The sequence below is a fragment of the Salvelinus fontinalis genome, chromosome 26 (genome assembly GCF_029448725.1).
Source record: "Salvelinus fontinalis isolate EN_2023a chromosome 26, ASM2944872v1, whole genome shotgun sequence".
Lineage (NCBI taxonomy): Eukaryota > Metazoa > Chordata > Actinopteri > Salmoniformes > Salmonidae > Salvelinus > Salvelinus fontinalis.
In genome coordinates this window covers 40,069,266-40,097,238 of record NC_074690.1, presented here as the reverse complement: position 1 = coordinate 40,097,238, position 27,973 = coordinate 40,069,266, and the positions used below count along the sequence as shown (strand labels likewise).

Below are 27,973 nucleotides of genomic sequence, written 5' to 3'. Positions count from 1 at the left end.
CGTTCAGTTAATGCTGCATATGGCGGCTCAATCACGATACTGATTGAATCCAGACCTTAACCTAAAAGCTTCAATCAGCAGTAGAAACAAGACGTTTTGTGCTGGTTTCAGTGAAAAACGGAGGGATGGGGCTGAAGAAACGTAACCACTCATTCATAGACCGCTATGGATGCAAGGACTGACCATCCAGGATACGAAAACTAAACTATATAACCTCAACATGGTTGTTTACATGAACTTTTTACAATCATTGGGACTAAACAAACGTGTGGTTCTGATGGGGTACAGCAGTTGAACTAAGTTAATGAGGCATTTATAAGTTTAGCTTGAAGAATATGGGTACATAAATCAAAAAAATGGATGTAGCAACTGCCATCTGTCCCTTTTAATCCTTTTTGGTCCCGAAACAGTACCAAAGCTGTCAACACAATCGTCTTGGGGTGCTTTCTTTATCATGTGTTCAAAATTATACAATTTATGCTAGCATTTAACTTAATCTCTCGCTGTCCTGATCCACCATCTGAGAATCACTGTTCTACAAGTCAAATCAACTCTGACCAGTAATATTTTTTATTAAAATGTTAACCACCATTCAACCGCATATGAACAGAAGTCCACCCCAAGTACAATTTCTATTCATCTTTATTATGATTTACACATTTGTATCCTTGGTTTGGTTTCACCAGGTTTCCATTTAGGCAAGCGCCACTGCATACTGTACAGTCCCATCCTTCACTCGTACAGTGGAGGAATAGAAGGAATGGGGGGAGGAATGGTCAGACATCCACTAAATTCCAAACCAACCCCTAGTCCATTCCTTTAGGCACTGTAGATCTGAAAGGGTCGGATAGGTATACCATAAGCAATATACTTATAGATCCACATTACCCTCTGATAGGCTAGGTGAAATCTTCCCCATATTGCTTACGCTTAGCCAACAACTTCAATTGTAGTGCCTAGAGGGGGTTGTAGTGTCTAGGGGTCCATTTGGGATTCAGAACTAGCATTTACAATTTGTCCAGGTAGTTGTCTAAGGCGGGGATGCCCTCTTTGAGCCCCTTGCGTTTCCTGGTCTCTGCCACCACAACGGCAGTCTTGGTGGTAGGGTCCTGTGGGTCCCCCTGGAGGATCTGCCAGTGGTCAAACACACACTGGGGGAAGGCCTGGCCGCCCGTGTTGGAGCGCAGGTCAGCTGTGAAACCTGGGGGCGGAGATGATATTAACAGAACATGCAAGTCGTGGATGTAGCAATGTGCGGTCCTGCTTACCAAATTCTGATGTGCACTTTGAACACGTTAGAATAACTACACATTTGCTATTTCTCAGCCAACAAGACAAGTTACAAAAACTAAAATCAGTAGCCTATGTAGGCTACCTATTCTATTGGTCAGCTTGTCAAGAACAAAATAGCCTGTTCCAAAACAGACTCTGGGACAGTTGTGGGATGATAGATCCCAAATTCATACAACTAGTAGGCCATCACATTATCACAGACTGGGAGATGTACTGCGCTACAGACACGCTCCCTTTATGAGTCACAAGTGTGCACCTGGCACTGAAGGAGGCAGTGTTATGTTGAGTTCGTAACCAAAATACAACTGGGAAAAATCCACTTGAACAGCCGTCCAACTGGTAATTACTAGTGGGAAACTTGTCTATCATCCTGAGCACCCACTTCTCCCACATGGTGACCTCTGTCACCTACTAAAGAAATGGCCTCCAACAGCATTTTCGGCAGTTAAAATGCAACAAAACATTATTTATAAAAAGCAATCTATTATTGTGGTTTTTGAACCGATTTGTTTACAAGCATGATAGCTGTACTTTTAGTTTATGATTGAGAGTTTGTTGGCCATTAGCCAATCAGCATTTCTCAAAGAGTTCAAATCACATGAATGCATCCAACTGGTATTTACCACTCAATAACTAGTAAATTTCCACCTCCCAAATGTATTTTAAACCTTTATATAATTAGGCAAGTCAGTTAAGAACAGTGAGTTAACTGCCTTGTTCAGGGGCAGAACGACAGATTTTTACCATGTCAGCTCAGGGATTCGATCTTGCAACCGTTCGGTTACAAGTCCAACGCTCTAACCACTAGGCTACAGACATAGCATCAGAGTGGAAACTTGAGGCCCAACATAACAATCCTGCCCCTAGTAGGCACCTGACCTGAGCCATAAGGGAAACTAGGGATCTACCACTATCAGATTAGGGGTGACAACATAGCCTATGTTTTGTCCCCTCCCACTTTGGTTCTGAAATCACTGTCGCCCACTAATCAACTTGTAATTTTGCAGATTTGAGCAAGTAATGTATCAATATTTGTTTACAAATGAGCGATGACATAGCCAATTAATACATAGCACAACTAGGCAACTAATATACTGTGGGGTTGTTCATCATGCAAAATGACTTGTAGATCAATGACAGTCACAGTTGACTGGGTCCGCCGACCGATGCTTTGAATCGGGGACCGACGCCTATCCGTGAGTCGTTGCATCCCTAGTACTCGCTTATGGTTATAACTAGGTATCACTGTGTTCAAAATTGGAATTACCTTTAGATATATGAATAAGTTGCAGTCAAAACAGCTCATAAGTTTGTCAGTGGTATGAACACTTGGTAAAACTAAAGAAACCAGCTACCCTCTGAATGTAAAGAATAGTGCTGTATTGGTGTGCATTCTCCCAAAACAATACTGTAAATGTTAAATAAAATACCAAAATTCATATCCAATATTCTTTGTGTAGCGTAGGATATTTTGGGTGCTATACCATTTGGTGTAAAGTAACTAACTAACGCATATCAATTTTGGGCATGCAGCCATAGCCGTACGGCTAACATTGTTTCACTAACAGCAATAATGCAATTTGTTGTTTCTCAGGATCACTTTTTGTAAATCAAATTAAGTACATTTCAAAATGTTGGTGTACTGTCCCTTTAAATGGCAGTCGTTTTTACCACATACATATTCTGAAAACGAAATGATAGTATATTCAGATGTTAAATTTAGTTTAGTACTAATGTGGATTGTACTTTGGAAAAGAAGCCACACATAGTTTTACAGAATATACAAAAACAAAATGCTAAAATAATATTTTGGCCTTTTCTTCACTCTGATAGCATTAATGACATGTTTAAGGATGTTTTGATAAGAAAGTTATGTTGCTGTGATTCCAATAGTTTCTTGGGGTCAAAATTACCCCAGTTGGTAATTGTTGTATGTAAAATAAGTTGGTAGCTTGAGAGTTAAAACAGTGAAATGTTCAGAAGTTTGTGTCAAGGCAATGGGTCATCTCTATACATCACCCATCAAATAAGAATAAATGTTCTACGCTGGGTTGGGGTCAGTTCCATTTAAATTCCGGCAAGTACACTGAAATTCAAATTTTCCCTGGTAAGCCCTGGATAAAGTTAACTCTCACTCACCGAATGACTCGTTGACAGGAAGGTAGGCCTTGACGATGAACATGGGCGTGCCAATCACCTGGGACTCCTCAAACACGTGACCTCGCTTCCTGTTCAGCACGCCGTAGATCCCGCCCACTACCTGCTCTGGGCACTGCAGAGACAGGAAACGCATGACTCCGTCATGTCACACTTGATTCCAAATAGCCCCCAATAGCCTAGCGTACAATTCAATGTAAGACAGTGGTCGAGTTCAAGTGTCAAAGTAGTCGCACACCACCCGCACGCACACACACACCTGGATCTCGACCAGGTAGACAGGCTCCATGAGTCTTGGCTGTGCAGTGAGCTGGCAGGCGTACAGCACTCTGCGGGCGGTAGGGATGATCTGTCCGCCACCGCGGTGAATGGCGTCTGTGTGCAGGGTCACATCGTGGATGTCAAAGCGGATCGCACGCATGTTCTCCTCACACAGCACACCCTGTAGGAGGGAAGAAGGAACACCACTTCGCAACGCAGGATAGAGAAAAGACTAAGCAAACTTGGTACCTGTAGCATGGCCTAAACGGCAGATTCAAGATTCTTACACACTGAAGTCATGAATGCAGATTTGAACTGCAATGCTTCAATAAGCTTTAGCAAGGAAAATTGACTGCATTAGTTGGTTGTCAAGCTTAACTAACTAAAAGTAAACCCACCTCCTTAACGGCCCACTGGAAGCCGGCCACCACACTGTCCTTGATCTCGTTCAGGTACTGGACTCCCTTGGTCACGTCCATCAGCAGGTTGGGCCCAGTGCCGTCGGGACCAAAGCACCAGATCTTACGGGCCTCCGACACGTCCCACTCGTACTTGTCAGCCAGGAAGCGGGCGCGGATCTTGAGCTCCTGCCGGGGGCTGACGTCGCCCTTCTCGATGTCCTCGGCCAGGCCGTCGGGGAATGGTTTGGCCCGCATATACAGACGGTTGTGCTTGTTGGGGGACTTGGACAGGCACATCACTTCAGACTCCTCAGACACAGTCTCCCTGTAGGACACCACCGGGTCTGATTTCTGTTAGGGGGAAGAGAGAGAGAGTTGTCAGGTTAGGACTAGGGATGGGCATTTTAAATAACTTCACTCATGAAATGTTTTGGGATACCTGGATAGTCTAAATACGTGATTTAAAAAAAAAAGGACAACTTGGGAACTAGCTTGCTGCGCGACTTAGAAGTCCCGCTTTGCTTGCTTGCAGAAGTGCGGGGAATGGGCAGTGGATGGTGAGTTTGATATGGGAGAAAGTAGTCATATAGATAGGCACTACCAGATGGGATGATAACCGGTCTTGACTGCATCAAATCAATTTAAAGAAGCTAGCCAGCTACGGTGCCTTCGGAAAGTATTCAGACCTCTTGACTTTTTCCAGTCTTATACTAAAATGGACTTAAACTCAATCTACACACAATACCTCATAATGACAAAATAACAGATTAGAGATGTTCAAAATACAAAAATATCACATTTACATAACCATTCAGACCCTTTACAGTACTTTGTTTAAACACCTTTGGCAGCGATTACAGCATCGAGTCTTCTTGGGTATGACGCTACAAGCTTGGCACTAGTGATGCACCGATATGACCTTTTTGGCCAATACTTTCCGTGCCAAAAAAAAACCCTGTTACCGATATTTAAAATTTTTAGCGCCCTTTTAAGCATTCTAGTACAGTTAGACCGCTGTGTGTTTGTGTCTTAAGGCACTGCATCTTAGTGCAAGAGACGTCACTACAGTCCCTGATTCGAATCCAGGCTGCATCACATCCGGTCGTGATTGGGAGTCCCATAGGGCAGTGCACAATTGGCCCAGCGTGGACCGGGCCGTCATTGTAAATAATTTGTTCTTAACAGACTTGCTTAGTTAAATAAAAATAAAAAAAGGTACACACACCAAAAAGTTATTTTGATGGCATGTCCCCATTACCAGTAAAACATAAAGCTATTTATTTCACTTACTTGCAGTTTCATTGTTCAGTCGTTTCATTCTCAACCAGGATTTCTATGGAACGCCGTTTGGGTCTTTGCGTGTCAAAAAAGATACGCCTGAAACACTATTTGACCAATCAGGACCGCACTTCACATAATTTAACGCGTTCATACATTTTTTTACGTAGTTATTACACATTGATTACATTATTACTTGTATTTCATATGTCAATGATTCATCGGTATGTATGCTATGATGCTGTTAAAGTTGTCTGGCGCACCTACAGTGCTGGTCATAAAAAAAGCTACCTAGCTCATGGATGCAAACAATGTTCTTCCCCAAAAACATAGCAAAACGACGTAATCTAGATGTCATCATCTAAAATAACCCTAATTTATAAAAGTCCTCATCTGATTAATGGTCGGACCCAGCTATGTGAAGCTAGCCACAATAAGGATTAGCCACAATAGTGGACTTTGCGGTTAGCCTTAAATAAAAGTATGGCATATTTCTACTATTTGTATAAAGTAACTGAGTCACTGCAAACCGCAGATTCCACTATTGTGCCTAATCCTTATAGGGCTAGCTTCACAACACATAACCAGGTCCGGTTGAGCCTCACTAGCCAGATGAAGCTAGCTGGCTGCTTATAACGTTAGCTTTGGGCAACAGGGTTAGGTAGCTGGCAAGCTATTTATTTTCATGATCTGAAGTTCAATTTCAATAGAACAACAAATGGCAACCTAGCTAATAGTTACTCACAAGGATTCATAAATCATTGGCAAGAATAATGAAAATGACTGCAGTTTCTACTGGTCATTGTTTTCAGGCTGGTTGTATTGGTGCTAGCTAGGTACCAAGCTAAAGCTAGCTACCCCAGAAGTTGTGGTCGAACAAATTCTTTATTACCAACGCGGTATTGTAAACACATCGTTCGTGGTCGGTGTTTACAGACTTTTTTGTACAGCTTTGACAGTGCTACTGTATATTTTGACACAAAGACCCAAACGGCGTTCCATAGTATGTATGTTGTGAAGCTAATAGCAGTGACGCTATTATTGTGTAACTCCGGTAGGGCAACATCTGAAAAATAGCGCACTTGGTAGTGTGTACCGGTGCTCGACCAGTCGGCGAAAACCAACACCATCCGCGACAGAACGGTTGATTGTCAAGGGCAATGAATTCCATCATCTTGGCTTTAAAAAGGATTTTAACTCAACTTTGAGTTGTCTCGCTGAAATTGTCTTAATCTTTCAAATGATTGCTCAATCCACACAGCAGACATTGTGTGCTAGGTTAGGAAGGCCACATTACGCCATGTACCTACGTTATATTAGATATGCACGGTAGCTTTGACTTTTTATAAATGTCGCTGTTAAACTAGACAATCAGGCCGATACCGATGTTGGCATTTTTAGCTATATTGGACAATTCCGATATCGTGCATCCCTACTTGGCACACCTGTATGTGGAGTTTCTCCCATTCTTCTCTGCAGATCATCTCAAGCTCTGTCAGGTTGGAAGGGGAGCGTTGCGGCATAGCTATTTTTAGGTCTCCAGGGATGTTTGATCGGGTTTAAGTCCAGGCACCTGCTGGGCCACTCAAGGACATTCAGACTTGTCTCAAAGCCACTCCTGCGTTGTCTTGGCTGTGTGCTTCGGTTTGTTGTCCTGTTGGAAGGTGAACCTTTGCCCCAGTCTGAGGTCCGGAGCAGGTTTTCAACAAAGATCTCTGTACTTTGCGCTGTTCATCTTTACCTCGATCCAGACTAGTCTCCCAGTCCCTGAAAAACATCCCCACAGCATGATGCTGCCACCACGCTTCACCGTAGAGATGGTGCCAGGTTCTCCAGATGTGACACTTGGTATTCAGGCCAGAGAATCTTGTTTCTCATGGTCTAAGAGTCCTTTAGGTGCCTTTTGGCAAACTCCAGGTGGGGTGTCATGTGCCTTTTACTGAGGAGTGGCTTCCTTCTGGCCACTCCACCAATCAGGTCTTAATGGTAGAGTGCTGCAGAGATGGTTGTCCTTCTGGAAGGTTCTCCCATCTCCACAGAGGAGCTCTGTCATGACCAAGATCCTTCTCCCCTGATTGCTTAGTATGGCCGGGCGGCCAGCTCTAGGAAGAGTCTTGGTGGTTTCAAACTTCTTCCATTTAAGAATGAAAGCCACTGTGTTCTTGGGGACGTTCAATGCTGCAGAAATGTTGTGGTACCCTTCCACAGAACTGTGCCGACACAATCCCGTCTTGGAGCTCTACGGACAATTCCTTCGACTTCATTCCTTGGTCTCGTGGGACCTTATATAGACAGGTGTGCGCCTTTCCAAATCATGTCATGGCCAATCAATTGAATTTACCACAGGTGGACTCAGGATGATCAACTGAAAACAGGATGCACCAGAGCTTAATTTCGAGTCTCATAGCAAAGGGTTTGAATACATATGTAAATAAGGTGTCTATTTGTAATAAAATAAAATAAAATAAAATGTTTTTGCTTTGTTATTATGGGGTAGTGTCCGAGGCTACGGTATGGACGTCAAACTACATTCAAACGCTTATTTTATTGAATTAAGAATTTCAAATGTCATGGTATATCCTTGTGTGTAGCAACGTCATACTTTTATTTAGACAAAGCCTTTTTATTGTTAAAATTAGGCCTATGATTTCCCCCCTCCCAAATAAAAGAACACTCTCGCAAGTATTCGAATAGTAACGTCCGTTCGGATATTTGAATTACTATGCCCATACCTAGTTAAGACGGTGCGTTCGTCTACACATACATATTTCCTTGACGGCAGTCTTGCCACGTCCTGTAATGTCTACAGAGTAAAGACACCCACTCCCTATGGCAGATTCTCTTTGTTAGGCAGTGGAAAACAAAATCCCCTTCTCTGGAGTGTACCATTTGTACTGTACTTGGAGAAAGCGCATTCAACCCCATCTCATATGTAGTCTGTTCCTCCTCCTCCCTCACCTTCAGTGGAATGCCAGCGTGGTCCTCCTCCAGATCCTTGAGACAGATCTCCAGATGGAGCTCTCCGGCCCCGGCGATGATGTGCTCGCCAGACTCCTCGATGATGCACTGCACCATGGGGTCAGACTTGGCCAGCCGCTTCAGGCCCTCCACCAGCTTGGGCAGGTCAGCAGGGTTCTTGGCCTCCACAGCCACTCTCACCACGGGGCTAACGCTGAACTTCATCACACGCATGTTGTGGGCCTGTTGGACGAGCATATAAGATGGGAGAAATATTCATCTAGTGTTCATCCAAAATGGCACCCTATTCCCTACATAGTGCACTACTTTTGACCAGAGCAAAAGCCTAGGAGTGGAAAATAAATTGAATGGAAAATCCTTCTTTGTCATTAAAAGTCAATGTGGTCTTCAGTTTTCCTATAGTATAATGTGATGAGATGTACAAGCTACCTGTTCAAAGGTGGTGATGGTCCCTGTCTTAATCAGATACTGGTCTACTCCAACCAGACCAACAATGTTCCCACATGGTACATCCTCAATGGGCTCTACATAGCGCCCCATCATCAGAATGGTCCTATGGAGGGAGGACGAGAAGAGATTGAGGGGAGAGAATATACAATATTTAAAAGTTCACGTCACACACGTATCTGGCGCTCTAAATGTTACCACACACACCTCTGGATGGGTTTGATGTAGAGGTCTTCCTTCTTCCCGGGGGTGAAGTTTGGTCCCATGATGCGCACCTTCAGACCGGTGGACACGCAGCCAGAGAAGACACGGCCGAAGGCGTAGAAGCGACCTTTATCTGTTGTGGGCACCATCTTAGAAATGTACATCATCAGAGGTGCCTTGGGGTCGCAGTTCTTGATACCTGAGAGAAGAGGAAAGGGGGGCGTCTAAGTATATGAAACTTTATATTAATTAGGACAGGCAGTGTACTTTTCTCGGCCTCCAGTCAGTTGTTTGGGGGTGCATGTGTCTCGGTGTGCGTGCCTGTCCTCACCCATGGCGGCCTCGTCGTCTCCTGGTCCCTCGTAGAGCAGCTCACAGCGGTACTTCTGGGCCGTGACGGGGGAGGGCAGGTGGATGGTGATCATCTGGAGTAGAGCCTCTCCGGCCGGGAGCCAGCGACGCATCACAGCCTTCAACAGGGGCTTACCCTCCTTCTCCTTGTCCTCCGTGTCCAGCTTGATGTCCAGCTTCTCTATCAGCTTGGCCGTCTCCTCCTTCTTGAAGTTCATGACGGCATCGAATACCTGGAGGGAGGGAGAAAGGGTGAGGGTTAGACAGTTGACTTTCATCCTTTCAAAAGAAAATATTGATACATTAATACTGGTCAATGTATTACATTATTGGTCAATGTATTGCATCAATGAAAACACTTTAGGGGCGTCATGGCCAGTCTCACCTTGAAGATTGGATCCAGCACGAGTTGAGAGAAGGTGCGGGGCAGCTTTTTACCATCGGGGCCAGTGGCAGTCTTACTGAACTTCCCAGTGGCTGGGTCAAAAAACCTGCCGGATGGATATACACACAAAATATTTTCATTGACAATCCAGTCAATTAGCAGACACTTATCCACAGCAACGCACATTTCAACAAAACGCACATTCAACAAGTTGCAAGCTTGGTTGAGGTCCATTCCAATTGAAGTCTCTCTATTCAGGAAGTTAAATGGAAAACCAGTGCTATTAAGAGTCAAGGAAAAAAGACAACTTCAACAGTTAACTACATTTCATGTCACTACGACAGCCAGGAACTCGCAAGCATTTACATTCAGTACGATACAATCAGCTGTGACAAGTCACCAGCCAAAGACAGGACATTTTTGCAACACGTCAGATTGTTTGCCAGCATAAGAGAAGAGTGCGCACCTGCGATTTAGGCTCCCAAATGTGTTTACTTTGTCTTCAACAGGTCTCCATACAGAGAGAAACCCTGTACATATAGGTGGCTGCCCGTGTCACGTCACAAACCTGCAAACACTTTTCAATATTGCCACGCCCTCACCTGTGTGCGTGTGATTGAGAAAGCGAGAGAGAACACGGACACTTAATTTAATAAGTCTGAAATGCCGGGGTAGGCGTCGTCGTCCCCTTTGAAACCATTTCATTGGTCCTAAGGTACAAGCTATACCTACCCAGCATGATAGGCCTTCTAAATCAAGTGCGCCCAGAGAGAGCGAGATGGAGAACGTGCATTCCAGATACAAATTCTCAGTGCAGCTCTGTAGAAATTATAGGATCACTCCACATTCGTGTGATTCCTGAGATGTTACACTTCAAGACATTGTGTAGATCTTACAATCTGCACAGGCCGCAGAGAATGTCTATCTGGAACGCAATCCGAGTGTGTACCTGTCTACATTGTGTCTCCCACCCTTCTTTCACCTCCGCGTGTACCTCTTGCCCCACTATTCTGTCAGATGCATAGAGCTTACTGTCCACAGATTCTTCCTCAAGTCCTCTCTTATTACACTTCTGTGTGTGTGTCCATGTACAGTGTTTGTCAAGTTGACACCTCGTTTCTTTATTTTTATTTTTTACATGTTAGAATGGTGAAGACCTCAAAACTATGAAATAACACGGAATCATGTAGTAACCAAATAAAATTGTTAAAAAATATTTTAGACTCTTCAAAGTAGCCACCCTTGGCCTTGATGACAACTTTAACTCTTGGCATGCTCTCAACCAGCTTCATGAGGTAGTCACCTGGAATGCATTCCAGTTAAGTTAACAGGTGTGGCTTGTAAAGTTAATTTGGGGAATTTCTTTCCTCCTTAATTCATTTGAGCCAATCAGTTGTGTTGTGACAAAGTAGGGGTGCTATACAGAAGATAGCCCTATAAAATACCAAATTCATATTATGGCAAGAACAGTGCAAATAAACAAAGAGAAACGACAGTCTATCATTAGTTTAAGACATGGTCAGTCAATCCGGAAAATTAAGAACTTTGAAAGTGCAGTCGCAAAAACCATCAGAAACCAGCACTATGATGAAACTGGCTCTCATGAGGACCGCCAAAGGACGACCCAGAGTTACCTCTGCTGCAGAGGATAAGTTCATTAGAGTCACCAGCCTGAAATCAGGTCTTCATGGTTGAATTGCTGCAAAGAAACCACTACTAAAGGACTCCAATAAAATTAGACTTGCTTGGGCCAAGAAACACGAGCAATGGACATTAGACCAGTGGAAATCTGTCCTTTGGTCTGATGAGTCTAAATTTGAGATTTTACGCTTCCAACCGCCGGTGTCTTTGTGAGACGCAGAGTAGGTGAACGGATGATCTCCGCATGTGTGGTTCCCGCCGTGAGGCATGGTGGCACTGTCAGTGATTTATTTAGAATTCAAGGCACACTTAACCAGCATGGCTACCACAGCATTCTGCAACAATACACCATCCAATCTGGTTTGAGCTTAGTGGCACTATCATTTGTTTTTCAACAGATCAATGACCAAAAACACACCTCCAGGCTGTGGAAAGGCTATTTGACCAAGAAGGAGAGTGATGGAGTGCTGCATCAGATGACCTGGCCTCCACAATTACCCGACCTCAACCCAATTGAGATGGTTTGGGATGAGTTGGACCGCAGTGAAGGAAAAGCAGCCAACAAGTGCTCAGCATATGTGGGAACTCCTTCAAGACTGTTGAAAAGGCATTCCAGGTGAAGCTGGTTGAGAGAATGCCAAGAGTGTGCAAAGCAGTCATCAAGGCAAAGGGTGGCTACTTTGAAGGATCTAATACTTTTTTGGTTACTACATGATTCCATGTGTGTTATTTCATAGTTTAATGTCTTCACTATTATTCTACAATGTAAAACCCTTGAATAAGTAGGTGTCCAAAGTTGACTCGTACAGTGTGTGTGCGATTACGTACGCAAGTACATACTGTGTGTGTGTAAAGTGTGTGTATGCATGTACAGTTTGTGTGTAGTGGTATATATGTGTGTGTGTGTGTGTGTGTGTGTACCTCTCTCCCCACAGCTTCTTCATCATGTCCTCCACCTTCTTACATCTCTCTGCTGGTCCCAACTGGGTGTCTTTGCCAGCAGAAAACTTGGCCACGTACATCTCAGCAAACTGCTTGAGGGTGAAGGCCCAGCCGTGGAGGCCAGACCCAAACCCTACGGTACCGATCACGGGGTCAATCTGAGGGACGACAAGAGGACCACGTCGTTGTCTTAGGCCAAACATGTTTCCCTTTGATCACGTCAGAGTTTGGAGAAAAGTCCCATTTTTAAATCTGTCAGTTGAACTGGACATGAATTTTCTCCATAGCGGTGCAACTCCACTCCTAAATTGGCAGGAATTTACAAAGAATTCAATCCAACTGATCACTACTTAGATGTATTCTTGTCAGGTGTGTCCCTCTCACCATAATGGCGCCCATTGGTCCTGCTTCATCCTCTCCATAGGTGGCGATGATGACGTTGACGTTCTCCACGATGCGCTGGAAGGTCTGGAACAGGTCCTCAGGCTCCAGCTGCAGCTCCAGCAGGGCCCGGTCCATCTTGTTCATCATCAGCACCGGCTTGATGCGCTCAGCAATGGCCTGCCTCAACACAGTCTCCGTCTGCACACACACACCTGAACAGGGGATGGAGAATGAGGGTGTTATATGAAAATCCAACGACAGAGATTGAGGGCAAGAAAGACTTCCCTGAGAGAAAGGAGACCGGAACAATGAGAGAGAGGAAGCGAGAGAAAGGACATTGAGAAAGGCCTGAGCGAGAGAAAGAAGACTGGAACAATGAGAGAGAGGAAGCGAGAGAAAGGACATTGAGAAAGGCCTGAGCGAGAGAAAGAAGACTGGAACAATGAGAGAGAGGAAGCAAGAGAAAGGACATTGAGAAAGGCCTGAGCGAGAGAAAGAAGACTGGAACAATGAGAGAGAGGAAGCAAGAGAAAGGACATTGAGAAAGGCCTGAGCGAGAGAAAGAAGGACAATGGGCAAAAGGTCTGTCCTCCACCCTCTCCTCCCTGACCCGGAAACTGATAGATAAGTGGTCGAGGAGAAAAAAATTAGTTAGTAGGCGAACAGAAGGGTCCTCCCCTCCTCGATAGCCACCTTTCATCAAGGATAGCCATGTGTATCCTAGTGCCATATCAAATAAGTTTAATTTCCCCAAATCTCGTTCAGTTTTATTTTAATGGGTTTCCGTCATTCAGTTTTGTATTTTTATTATATTAAGACAACATTTATGCCCACAATGCTTAATAAACCACATCAGACCACTTTTGAGGTCTGGGAAAATCTTTTTCATTATTTTTTATGGATTTTGGGGTGTAGTTACACTAAGTCAACTGTGCACCAGCCTATTTTTGGGGGGCGTTAGCGATGTTTCTGTAGCGCTCATGTGATTGCAAAGTACGCAAAACTAATGGCCACTGGATTGATGTGAATGATCATGATATCATTCCGCAAGGCAGGCATAAGCTACTTTGTAGTTAACAGCTAATTGAGAACGTTTTGGGGAACCTCTCCATCTACCAGAAGACGGTCGTCGTTACATTAGCATCGTCGCTAACAGCTACAAAGTGGTAGACAAATGCACGCACACAGACAGGTGCATTCCTGTGCCGTTGCCTATTCAGAGAGTTGAAGGAAAATATGAATCGCTGATGCATTTTGATAATCTTGGGGAAAAGAATGTATATTCTAAAATTCAACATAAGTTGATTTCTTTACTAATAAGTTCAATAAAAAAAATTATATTGTTGAATTCCGTTAATGTCTGGATTCAGTGATTCCATCCGCGATCTACTTAACGCAGATTTTATAGGGCCATAATATCCTACCAGAGTCCTTCGCGGAAGAGTTTTGCAATCTGCCACACCCACTTTGAATCAGCTTTAGTTTTGTCGGAGAAGTAAAGCATGCATGTTAAAAAACAATGAGCTACTCATCTTTTTATCTATGAAATGTCTTAAATTTATGTAGTTGTGCATCACTTTACACATTTATTTTGGGATCCACCCCTGTAAACGTAATTTGCCTGATGATGCACGAGTGGGGAAGGAGATTCATTTCATACAAGCGCATTTTATGTCCACACCCTCTCCTCGCCGCCTCAATTTTTATTTAACTAGGCAAGTCAGTTAAGAATTTGTTCTTATTTACAATGACGGCCTACCCCGGCCAAATCCTAACCCGGACGACGCTTGGCCAATTGTGCGCCACCCTATGGGACTCCCAATAACAGCCGGTTGTGATACAACCTGGATTCGAACCAGGGTGTCTGTAGAGATGCCTCTAGCACTGAGATGCAGTGGCTTAGAACGCTGCCCCTCTCAGGAGCCTTTGACTTTTTTTTTTCTCCAAAAGGAGGCGAGAGAGCACACAGGAGTTGAGCAAATACAATATAGAAAAGGAAAATTAGTTAGTAGGCGAATGGAAGTGTCCTCGCCGCCTCCCGTCAAGGAAGCACAAAAATATCCTACCAGTCCTTCGCGGAAGAGTTTTGAAATCCACAACACCCCCTTTGAAATCAGATGTTTACTCAGAGGAGAAAAGTATGCACATATTTAAAAATGACATGCTACTTATCCTTTTATCTATAAAATGTTGCACAACTAGCTAAATGTCTTTTTACTACTTTACACATTTAATTTGGAATTCCACCTCTGTAAACGTCATTTGCAATTGAGAATCTCCCAGTGAGAAAGGAGAGAGCAAGAGAAACAAATACAGCGAGTAAGAAAGGAGAGTCTACCTGAGACACAGTCGACCACCACCAGCGCTCCGTCTGTGACCCTGAGGGCGGCTGTGACCTCAGAGGAGAAGTCCACGTGGCCCGGGGAGTCTATCAGGTTGATGAGGAAGCCAAGCCCATCCTTAGTCTGCTTGATGAAGGCCATGTCATTTTCCCCCAGCTCGTAGTACATAGAGATGGCCCTGAGAAGAGTGAGGGAGGTGAATGGTAGATGTTTCAACATTAAATTATATATATTTTTTAATTATTATATAGGTGTCTAAAACCAAGTGTCCCCGTCAGCTGTGGGATGCAGACTAACAGGGATAGTAGTCAAGTTGATGTGTGCAGGGGGAACGACAGAACAGCACTGAACAAGCTGCACTGTAACTTATCCTGCTTTGCTGTTTCATCTGTGTAAAGCCAAAGATGAATCTCCAAAGCATGGTAAATCAGTGTTTTCTACCTCTAATCTGGCATTTTCAGCTCAGGCGTAAGTACAGGCAGTGTTGTTTTCAGCCATACATACAGTGCCTTCAGAAAGTAGTCATACCCCTTGACAGCCTGAATTCACACCCCTGAGTCAATACATGCTAGAAATCACCTTTGGCAGCATTTACAGCTGTGAGTCTTTCTGGTTAAGTCTAAGAGCTTTGCACACCTGGATTTTACAATATTTGCACATTATTCTTTTTAAAATTCACCAAGATCTGTCAAGTTGGTTGTTGATCATTGCTAGACAGCATTTAAGTCTGGCCATCGATTTAAGCCGATTTTATTCCAAACTAGAAGACTTATTCAATGCAACACTATTGTAGATATGGCCTTGTGTTTTAGGTTATTGTTCTGCTGAAAGGTGAATTTTCTCCCAGTGTCTGAAAACCAGGTTTTCCTCTAGGATTTTTCCTGTGCTTAGCTCTATTCCGTTTCATCACAAAAAGTGCTGAGTAGTATTTATGTCTGTAATAAAGCCCTTGTGGGAATAAATAAAAAAAATATCATTCTGATTGGGTGGCCCCGACTGCCAAGTGGGTGGGGCCCCGACTGCCAAGTGGGCGGGGCCCCGACTGCCAAGTGGGCGGGGCCCCGACTGCCAAGTGGGCGGGGCCCCGACTGCCAAGTGGGCGGGGCCCCGACTGCCAAGTGGGCGGGGCCCCGACTGCCAAGTCATGTGAAATCCATAGATTAGGGCCTAATGAATTTCTTTCAATAGACTGATGTCCTTATATGAACTGTAACTCAGTAAAATCTTTGAAATTGTTGCGTTTATATTTTTTGTTCAGTATACAATGTTGTTGATCCATTGGTTATATCCTATCACAGCCATTAAACTCAAACAGTTTTAAAAGTCACCATTGGCATCATGGTGAAGTCCCTGAGCGGTTTACTTCCTCGCCAGCAACAGAGTCAGGAAGGACGCCTGTATCTTTGTAGTGACTGGGTGTATTGATACACCATCCAAAGTGTAAATAATAACTTCACCGTGCTCAATGGGATATTCTGTCTTTTTATTTTACCCATCTACCAATAGGTGCCCTTTTTTGCTAGGCATTGGAAAACCTCCCTGTTTTTTTGTGGTTGAATCCGTTTGAAATTCACTGTTCGACTGAGGGATGTTACAGATATCTCTGTACCCCACACACAGAATTGAGGTAGTCATTAAAAAATATATATTTAAATGTTAAACACTAGTGCACAGAGTCCACGCTACTTACCTAGCAAATTTTTACTCCTGAACTCATTTAGGCTTACCATAAAGGGTTGAATACTTGATTCAAGACATTTCAGATTTTCATTTGTAAAAAATTCTAAAAACACAATTCCATTATGGGGTATTGTGTGTAGGCCAGTGACAATCTCAATTTAATCCATTTTAAATGCAGGTGTAACAAAATGTGTCAAAAGTCAAGGGGTTTGAATACTTTCTGAAGGCACTGTATGTTAGATAAGCCCATACGAAAGTGTGCATTTTACAACACACTGTCGTCCGTACAGCACTGTTCATACGACAGCAATATACAACCGTGGGAAAAGACAGTGATCAGAAAACAACCTGTAGTCTAAAGAAGATCACATGAGGGTGGTGAAGATACAGATCTCGCTCTTCAAGTTTGAGAAATTACTTTAATAATTTACATTTATTCAGATGAAGGCCAACAAGTCGTGACGTCAATAATTAAAAAAAACTCAAGCAGCATACAATCTACCAATTCCTATACTGTAGATGTAGTATCCAAACACACGCACTCCTGGGTTCTATTCACTATGAATGAAACCGAGGCAAACGGGCCAAAACTGGGACGGACGACATGAACTTGTCCTATAAGAAACCCTTGTTTTCGGTTTTAGTTGCAAAACATTTTGCAACAGTGTGCACTAATGAATATGACCCTGTACTACTTACGTGGACTTGATGGTAATACACCGCTCCTGCTCGTCTTTGCGCGTGTCTGTGAAGCGAGTCTCTCCGGCGCGAGACCCCGCGATGATCCCGGCTTTAGACACCAGGGAGTCCGTCAGCGTGGACTTGCCGTGATCCACGTGAGCGATCACAGACATGTTACGGATGTTGGACTTCTTGTCCATGATCGCACGGATCTGGTCCACTGTAAAGTTCACCTGAAGAGCACAGATCAATCAAGACATTATTGTAAAAAAATATGCTCTCGTCTTGATGACTAGCCTGGCTAAATTAAAGGGTTAATTCATTCATTTGGGGGCGAACCCTAACTCACGTATGTCAAATGCTCACTTAGTCTCTCAATGACATACATGACTATGGGACTCTTTACACTACTTTGACGACACAAACTAGGTCCAAGAGAGATAATTGCATAGTGTAAAGAGATCTAGATTCAAATCTCTTTAAGAGATGCCTCCCAAACTACCTCCGGAGGTAATGTGGGAGACATCTTCACTACATACCCTCTGAGGAGTACAGTGTAAAGATAATGGCTCTCCCACATCACATCTCCCTGGAAGAATTACCTTAATGACATTAAATGACAATAGAATGAGTAAAAATTCATCCAAGGCTGAAAAACTGCCAAAGGAACTTTGGCTGAGTTGGAACACTAGCGCGAGGCCATAGCAAATGAGTTGAAATGAACTGTCCCTGAGCCTTTTCTGAGTGGATTAAAGCTTAGAATTCAATCATCCCTAAATGGCACCAAACACATGCAACATGTAAAAGTGTTGGTCCCTTGTTTCATGAGCTGAAATCCCAGAAATGTTCCATATGAACAAAAAGCTTGTTTCTCTCATTTTGTGCACACATTTGTTTATATCCCTGTTAGTGAGCATCCTTTCTCCTCTCCATTTCTCCTCCACCTGACAGGTGTGGGATATCAAGAAGTTGATTAAAGAGCATGGTCATTACACAGGTGCACCTTGTGCTGGGGACAATAAAAGGCCACTAAAATGTGCAGTTGTGTCACAACACAATAGCACAGATGTCTCAAGTTAAGGGAGCATGCAATTGGCATGCTGACTGCAGAAATGTCCACCAGAGCGGTTGCCAGAGAATGTAATGTTAGTTTCAATACCATAATCTGCCTCCAACGTTGTTTTAGAGAACTTGATAGTACGTCCAACCGGCCTCAACTGTAGCTTATAACTGATGCCTCGTGGCCTTATGCTGCCATCTATTGGAAATATTTAGCAATTAAAAGTTATTAATTTACAGCAGACCGTAAAGACACTGGAGGCAACTTAGAAATGAAGTATATTTGTCATATTGTTTGAGATCAGTCTCAAACCTGCCCCACTTATCCTTTATTTTTATTGACTTTACCCCCTTTTTTGATCTTGTGTAATCACTACAAATCCCCAACTGGCTCAGGAGAGGCGAAGGTCTGGTCCTTCGTCCTCCAAAACATGACCTGCCAAACCGCGCGTCTTAACACCCGCCCGCTTAACCCGGAAGCCAGCTGCACCAATGTGTCGGAGGAAACACTGTTCAACTGACTACCGAAGTCAGCCTGCAGGCACCCGGCCCGCCACAAAGAGTCGCTAGAGCACAATGAGCCAAGTAAAGCCCCCCCGGCCAAACCCTCCCCTAACCCGGACGACGCTAGGCCAATTGTGCTCCGCCCTATGGGACTCCCGTTTACGGCCGGTTGTGTCACAGCCTGGGATTGAACCTGGGTCTGTAGTGATGCCTCAAGCACTGCGATGCAGTGCCTTAAACTGATGCGCCCCTCGGAAGGCCCCTGCCCCACCTATCCTACGCCAATTGCTGGAGTTTCACCGAGGTTACTTGGTCACAACCAGTTCAAACCACATTTTAATTTATTTTTTAATGTGGCTCGTTTATCAACTGTTTTCACTTGCAATAATAAATACCATACCATATCACTTAAAAAAGCTAATACTTATAGGTTGATAACATTTACTACTGGTACTTCTTAGGGATAGACCCCCCCCTCCCCCCAATTTTCTTCTAAATGACATACCCAAATCCAACTGCCTGGTACCATTCTTGGTACCATTTGAAAGGAAACACTTTGAAGTTTGTGGAAATGTGAATTGAATGTAGGAGAATTACACAATAGATCTGGTAGAAAAAAAAAAAGAAAAAAAAAATTCTACCACCATCTTTGAAATGCAAGAGAAATGTCCCAGTTCTAGCTATCACTGGTTGTAATTCCGATAGTGTCCACAAGATGGCAGCAGTGTATGTGCAAAGTTTCAGATTGATAACTTGAAAAATTAGTGAACAAGAACACTTTTAGTGAGAAGTCCCCAAGTACATTTGGGAAAATCGTGAAGGGGACATTCACATTCAGAATCAATTTTTCTGCAAGAATATCGTCAAATCTGTATACTTGGACTTTGGTTTTGCTTTCCAAGTATTAGTATCCATATTTTAAGTTCAACATTCGCAAAACAACCAGTTTTCATAACTCTGAATATTCTTCTACGTTGTGTCCAAAAGGAAAAGGCATGCTGTCGCAAAAGGTTAGCACCTACATTTTGCAACCGAGACAGGGTTTCCGGATACTCCCATAAAACCCAGCTCATTGGCTATCTAGCTAGCTTTGTTTGACCCCGATTGGTGCTTATTTGACAAAGATACAGTCCTTCAAGTGATGACCGCCCGCGTCATCGGCGTGCCATGAAGGCGTTGCTCTCGGACCAAATATGGTGTCCTATAGGATATACTACACCCCTAATGAAATAGTGAAGTCTTGTTACCTTCTAGGATCTCTGAGGAATAGAGACGAACGTGATTTGACTCATTGAAACAATGTTTAGGGTGAGATTTTCAGATTCCTTGCAAATTGAACGAGTGGAAATACAAAAATCGATCGTGCATGCTATATGGACCTTTTTAGGATATGAAAAAGGATTTTATCTAACAAAACGACACTTCATGTTATCTCTGGGACCCTTTGGATGATAAATCAGAGCAAGATTTCAGAATGTAAATACATATTTCACCTTCAGAGGTGAAGTTATCAAACCTATCGCATTGGGGGGAAAAAGTGTTTCGTTAGGAGCTCCTCAAACAATTGCATGGAATTTTTTCACCATGATAGCTACTGTAAATTGTACAGTGCAGTTATATTAACAAGAATTTAAGCTTCCAGCCAATGTAAGACACATCTATACTGACATTTGTGGTTTCTCTCAAATCTGCGTAACGCGGTGCATGATTTATAACTGTTCCATTAACAGGACACCTAACCCTATTAACTAGCATAATATTATTACTAAACCCTAGACTTATGGTTACGGCTAGGGTTAAGTTCTTCCGGCAAACAGTATGGTTTATAGCTCTTGCTATGACCCTGTGGTCATTTGCGGGTAGTACATACCTCATTCGCAACACTCACTGGGCTCAAAATCTGAGGTAGAAAGTGCATCAGATCTACAAATCAATGAGCTAGACCCATCCATTTGGTTTGCAACTCAGTGAACATGCGCAGCATACGCTCAAGTCGATGCCTATGAACATACAGATTGACGCATATCAAATTACAGAGCAGCCAGTTAGAAACAACAAATATCCATTTTTTTATTTTTTTATTTCTTCATAAAAACAAATCTGGCAGTTTAAAAATCGGCCACATCTTGAAAGACAGGGACACCCGTTTTGTTAAGGTTTTACAAAAATATGGTTAATCATGACCAGAAAATGTTTCACTTTTGATGGATAGGCGCCAGCCATCTCTACCACCATGAGTCACCACAATGTAATATCACTCACCAAGTAGCCGTGAACATGTTAATACTGAAGTAGAACTGACAGTGTTTAAGCAACATTTTAATTAAAATCTGTTCATATACACCCACAGGAACGCGAGCACCCAAGAACACAGTGGCCTCCATAATTCTTAAATGGAAGAAGTTTGGAACTACCAAGACTCTTCGTAGAGCTGGCCGCCCAGCCAAACAGAGCAATCGGGAGAGAAGGGCTTTGGTCAGGGAAGTGACCAAGAACCTGATGGTCACTGACAGAGCTCCAGAGTTCCTCTGTGGAGATGGGAGAAACTTCCAGAAGGACAACCATCTCTGCAGCACTCCACCAATCAGGCATTTGTGGTAGAGACGGAATCCACTCAGTAAAAAGCACATGAGAACCCGCTTGTAGTTTACCAAAAGTTCCTAAAGACTCTCAGACCATGAGAAAGAAGATCCTCTGGTCTGATGAAACCAAGATTGAACTCTTTGGCCTGAATGCCAAGCGTCATGTCTGGAAGAAACCTGGCACCCTCCCTATGGTGAAGCATGGTGGTGGCAGCATCATGCTGTGGGGATATTTTTCAGGGTCTGGGATCAAGGGAAAGATGAACGGAGCAAAGTACAAAGAGATCCTTGATGAAAACCTGCTCCAGAGCGCTCAGGACCTCAGACTGGGGCGAAGGTTCACTATCCAACAGGACAACGACCCTAAGCACACAGCCAAGACAACACAGGAGTGGCTTTGTGACAAGTCTCCGAATGTCCTTGAGTGGCCCAGCCAGATCCCGGACTTGTACCTGATCGAACATCTCTGGAGAGACCTGAGAATAGCTGTGCAGTGACACTCCCCGACCAACCTGACAGAGCTTGAGGATCTGCAGAGAAGAATGGGAGAAACTGACCAACTACAGCTTGTTGCATCATACCCAAGAAGACTCGAGGCTGTAATCACTGCCAAAGGTGCTTCAACATAGTACTGAGTAAAAGGTCTGAATACTTACGTAAATGTGATATTTTTTTTTAAATAAATTTGCAAACATTAAAAAAAAAAAAAAAAAAAAAAGTTTTTGCTTTGTCTTTATGGGGTATTGTGTGAAGATTGATGAGGGGGGGAAACAATTGAATACATTTTAGAATAAGGCTGCAATGTAACAATGTGGAAAAAGTAAAGGGATCTGAATACTTTCCAAATGCACTGTAGATATGATCCTTCACATTTTCATAGAATTTGGGGGAATTACATATACAGTAATCCCTCGTTTATCGCGGGGGTTACGTTCCGAAAATGACCCGCGATAAGTGAAATCCGCGAAATATATATATATATTTTTTTTTACAATTAGCAACTAGTACATGTATACAAATACAGTGACTCACGTGTAGGCCGTTTCACTGCTCTTCAGACTGGGCCGCTGCATCCTGACTGCGCTCTGCAGTGTTCTCTTCTTCTGAAGCCCGCGGTGCAGGTGTGTTTGTTCGGGAGAAGAACATAGTGATAGGCAGCTGTTGTCGCTCTTTTTTCTTCTTTGCAAAAAGATCCTTGTACACCGCCATGCCACCATCGATTACGTTGGAGAACTGTAATGAACGGCTCATCAAAGGGTCCCATTCCTCAGCTACTCGCTTAAATTCAGTGGCCATTCGCACCATGGTTGCTAAGCGACCAAGCGTTAGTCCTTCCTCCTCATCTCTCGTGTCCAATTCGTAGCATGTTTTGATACAAGAAGCGGGAGTGAGTTTTTAGCGAATCAGAATGCAGAGCACAATGCACAAAAAAAAAAAAAAAATGCATTATGAAAATCCGCGAAATAGCGAATCCGCGATAAGTGAACCGCGAAGTGGCGAGGGATCACTGTAGTAAGGCATCTGTAAAAATTCTATAGCAATATAGCGCGGGAATGCAGCCGTGCTTTTGGACAAATAGACACGGCAGTAAATAAAAACATTGTCCAGGACCGGAGTCTACGGAGACGCGCTACAGCCAATCAGAGCTACAGTAGGCCTATTTGTAAATGATCCATTTACCACACAGGCCTGCCATCATTCACTTTGAACTGAACGTTTACAGGCAGTAGCCACAGCTCAAATGTAGATCCTTAGAACACATCCGCCAACAGCCACACCTGAAAAGATTTGTGCAAATATGTAAATGCCAAGGGAGTCCTCTTACATTTGGGAACGTCACAGTCCTATTGATCATATTAACACGAACAAAAAAGGTAGACTCCCACACTTTCTTATGCACATCAACAACTAATGCTAGCCAGAGGAGCTAAAAATCTTACGAGGGAACATTAGATGAACCCTCTCAAACCTTCAGCTAGTTGCTGTCAAAATTGCACTGATAAACAATGGGAAATTGCTTGCTTGTTTCTAATTGGCATGTTGTTCTGTTGCAAGTTGTCTTTTGGTTATTCATTGTCAAGCTTTAAAAACTGAAGCCAGACTGCAACATTTTAGTAGCCTAGCTAGAACCGTGGCATGTGTCGGTACACTTTCCCACTGCTGCGCGCTGTAAACGGGACACATCAAAGCAGCGCAATTGAAGTTGAATTCACCAATGCGAGCGCATCCGGCTGTAATTAGTAGATGACAACTAATTTACACTCGCTTGTGTGTCCTAGTCAGGCCACAGGCCTTGTGCATGCTGAATGGGTGAAGGCAGCAAACAATGTACAGGCCAGCTGTGATTTACAACCTGATAGCAATATTTTTGGGAATACCAAGAAACGTATTGAACTGCATCCATCTTTTGTGCCAACAATGCCTTACTGTATGTCATGGGATTTTGAGTCAAATAGAACTAAACTAGTTTAAAACCTGTTATAAAGTTGGTTTTGAAGCATAAACCAGGAATGTGATATCTCTGACTGATATGATTATTTTCATATCTGCAAAGTAGTTTAAACACTCAGTTCCACTTTAACTTACCTGAGGTAAGCATTTGTCATGTGTCCCCAGATCCTCAAAAAGTTATACAGTTGCACCATCCTGACCGGTTGCATCACCGTCTGGTATGGCAACTGTTCGGCATCTGACCGCAAGGCGCTACAGTATATCACTGGGGCCAGGTTTCCTGCCATCCAGGACCTATATACCACACTAGGCGGTGTCATAGGAAGGCTCAAAAATGGTCAAAGACTCCAGTCACCCAAGTCATAGACATTCTCTCTGCTACCGCACGGCAAGCGGTACCGGAACGCCAAGTCTAGGTCCAAAAGGATCCTTAACAGCTTCTACCCCCAAGCCATAAGACTGCTGAACAATTAATTAAAATGTCCACCCGGACTATTTACATTGTTTTTACGCTGCTGCTACTCACTGCTTATTATCTACGCATAGTCACTTTACAGGTACAAATGACCTTGACTAACCTGTACCCCCTCACATTGACTTGGTACCAGTACCCCCTGTATATAGCCTTGTTATTGTATTACTTTTTAACTTTCCTTTATTTAGTCAATATTTTCTTAACTATTTCTTGAACTGCATTGTTGGTTATGGGCTTGTAAGTAAGCATTTAAGAGTAAGGTCTACACTGGTTGTATTCAGCACATGTGAAAAATACAATTAGATTTGAAGCCTAAATCCTACAAGGCAGTGGAGGCTGCTGAGGGGAGGACGGCTCATAATGGCTGGAAAGGAGCGAATGGAATCAAACACATCGAACCCATTTCTTTAATGTATTTGATACCGTTCCACATATTGCGCTCCAGCCATTCCTCCCCAATTAAGGTGCAACCAACCTCCAGTGTTACAAGGTTCACGCGGGTAGATCTCATTGCGAAGCTGGCATTGTGACGCAGAACAATGGGATGGGAATAGAACGTTCCGGAGGCGAGTTGGTGCCACCGTGTTAATACGAGATGGGAGGGGGAGAAATTCACTACAATTAGATCTGTTTTTTTTCCGCGAATACTTAAACTACGGCAAGCAGCTGGGATATACGGTATTATTATTAAACCGGGCTCCATGGCGGATGCAATAAACTAATTTTAATCAGAGAACGTAAACATTTAATGTGTCCAGCCTGCTATAATAGAAAACGGTGACGCACTACAGGGAATTGCCCATTGTGCACAACTGCATCACGCTGCACTTACAGGCTTACATTTTTGCGATTCCAGCACATACCCGTAGCTAGCCAATTGATCTCAAACAAAGTAATGCCATTACATGCCCCCTTTGACCAAATAACTGACGTTTTACTGCCAGGTGGCAAATTTAGAAAACTTGAACATTATGTACTAGTACTATTATGTATTATGTACGTCATACCTTTACAATTAGACACCGGACACAGTTACCATTACCAACTGTTTAGAATACCGATACAATGACACGTGTGAACAGTTAAAGTTACTGTGGTCAATAACAACGCAAAGTCCTGTCCTCCCAAAAGCAAAGCGGGTGATAGTTACTCTATGTAGGGGCCCAGTTATACAACAGACAGACAACCTCTAAAGATGGCTAACTAGATAATAAAAACCAACATGACAGCTGCGTAGATTCAGACATCCCTCATATTCCTCAAACGAAATTATTCAGAGAAATTGGAAGCTTTCAAATCAGTATCTCAAATTGAGGTTTATTTGGCGTTGTCCGCCGCGGTTTTCTAAACAACGTCATGCCGTTCGAACAGATTGAGCATCCATCTTCGGTTCGGAGGCTGTTTCACCCCGCCCGGTTAATTTCAACCGGTCACCGATGAAGGACATGAGCCAACTCTTTAACCACTGACAACACCGAATTTCCGGTTCACCGAATTATAGTAAAACACTTCAAACTCGACTTACCATTTTGTCTGATGTTCGTAGATGAACTTGTTGGTAAAAGGAACACTGCGAATACACCGCCTTCCTCGTCCAAGGATAGGCAGGAAAGAGAACGCTTATGACAGCCTACGCTGCATTGTATCACGTTTATTTGATAAGCTCGGTGTAGTAGCCCCTCGCTATGGAACGGGGCGGGGTTAGTTATGGGCGGGTTCTGCCCGGGCCGACCCGATCCCCCAAACGTTTTCATTTGCGGAGGCTTTCCAGACAGACAAAGAGCGGCGCTCATATAGTTCGGTTGGGCAGGTTCAGTACAAAAACGTTTTGGAACATTGGTAGAATTTGTATGAATTATTCTAACATGATTCCTTAGAATCAGATAGGCATGTTTGTTCACATTCTATATTTATATCTGAACGTTAGGCAATGTTGTCTGCGTCCTCCCGTTGAACGCGGCCCGGGTACCCGCGTGTCCCTACTTATGTGAAGCTAGCCACAATAACGATTACCAACAATAGGGAAATTGGATGTCGATCCTTCAAAATAAAAGTCCCTCGTTGAAAGCGACGCAAACGTATACAAATAGTGTAATTCTGCCATATTTTAACAAGATAATGCTAAACAAGGTTGGAATGTTGTTACATAATTTAAAACGAAATACAATAATTCATTAGTTTGACAATAAATATAAATCCCATTGTGGATGTATTAGACTGCATAATTGCATTGGGGGCATACTACCCTAAAACTTTAATTAACTGCTGTCTCAAAAGCCGCCTGTCCCTTTTAGCTGGGCAATGACACACATTGCAGCGAATAAAGGCCTGTTTCAAATAAATAGCAGGTCAAATAAAATCACATTTTATTTATCACATGCACCAAATAAAACTGGTGTAGACTTTACTGCTTACAAACCTTTCCCAACAGATATACAATATACAAATATACAAAATAAAAAAGTAACTAACACAAGGAATAAAATCAAATGCACAATAATTTAGCTATACAGAGTGAAAAGTCTATTGCTTGGGTGTCTGGAGTCTTTGGCAATTTCTTGGGCCTTCCTATGAAACCGCCTGATATAGAGGTCCTGAATGGCAGGGAGGTCGACCCCAGTTATGTTCTTGGCTGTCGGCATCACCCTTTGTAGCGCTTTGCGGTCAAGGACAGTGTAATTGCTATACCAAGTGGTGATGCAGCCAGTCAAGATGCTCTCAATGGTGCAGCTGTAGAACTTTTTGAGGATCTGAGGGCCCATTCCAAATCTTTTCAGCCTCCTGAGTCTAAATGAATTGTTTACGATGTTACCATGAATTACCATTAATTGTTTCCGATGTTTAATGTTTGATTTGTTACATTAAATAATTCAGTAATGACTCAGCAAAAATGATGGCAATCATCCGTTTTTATCGCCAGTAAGAAACTGCTAGCCATTTGCTGCTAACAGCTGGGAACTGCTAGCTAACTGACAAGTACAAAAACAGTCAACAACTTCGGGAGTACAGACCCACAGAAATCGGCCGTCGTCCTCTAGTGGCGAAAGTAAGAACTGCCATAAATGCACAGACAAAGAGGAGAATAATTATTCTGTCAAGTATTTTTAATTTATTATTATTTTTATTTAAAATAGAGGTATACCAAGACAAAATAAACGGGGCACAGTGTGTAAATGATAACATATTAGTGGAAGGAATTAAGAAATTGATTAAAATGCTGTAAATTAATGCTGGAATTAAACATTTAACTATGCAAATGAGCAGAAGCTGTGTGCATTAAGGAAATAGACACCTGGCTCAAATAGAAGCCTGTCTCTAATAAGCGCCTGTTGTATTCAGTGATTTATTCAAATAAACGCCTGGGCTATTAATTGAAGTTTAAAATATGTGTCTCATTTCAAAGTGCTTTCAGAGTGTTGCAGTAAAAGCTATGACGCTAATATTTGTGTAAACTCTGCATAGTTGGGTTCTGTGGG

At 43.1% G+C, this 27,973-nt stretch overlaps 1 protein-coding gene across 1 annotated transcript; it reads right to left on the bottom strand.

The window, feature by feature from the left end:
- Nucleotides 1–624: 624 nt before the first annotated feature.
- LOC129824336 (elongation factor 2-like) lies at nucleotides 625–26,153 on the bottom strand. Its single transcript, XM_055883912.1, has 14 exons — nucleotides 26,023–26,153; nucleotides 17,445–17,659; nucleotides 15,062–15,243; nucleotides 12,724–12,935; nucleotides 12,319–12,497; nucleotides 9,757–9,862; nucleotides 9,352–9,604; nucleotides 9,024–9,219; nucleotides 8,799–8,922; nucleotides 8,349–8,591; nucleotides 4,110–4,463; nucleotides 3,710–3,892; nucleotides 3,433–3,565; nucleotides 625–1,201 (listed from the first exon to the last, which is right to left on the bottom strand). Exons 1-14 carry the CDS (start codon nucleotides 26,023–26,025, stop codon nucleotides 1,008–1,010), a joined length of 2,577 nt encoding a protein of 858 aa, XP_055739887.1. The 5' UTR covers nucleotides 26,026–26,153; the 3' UTR covers nucleotides 625–1,007.
- Between the last annotated feature and the right edge of the window lie 1,820 nt (nucleotides 26,154–27,973).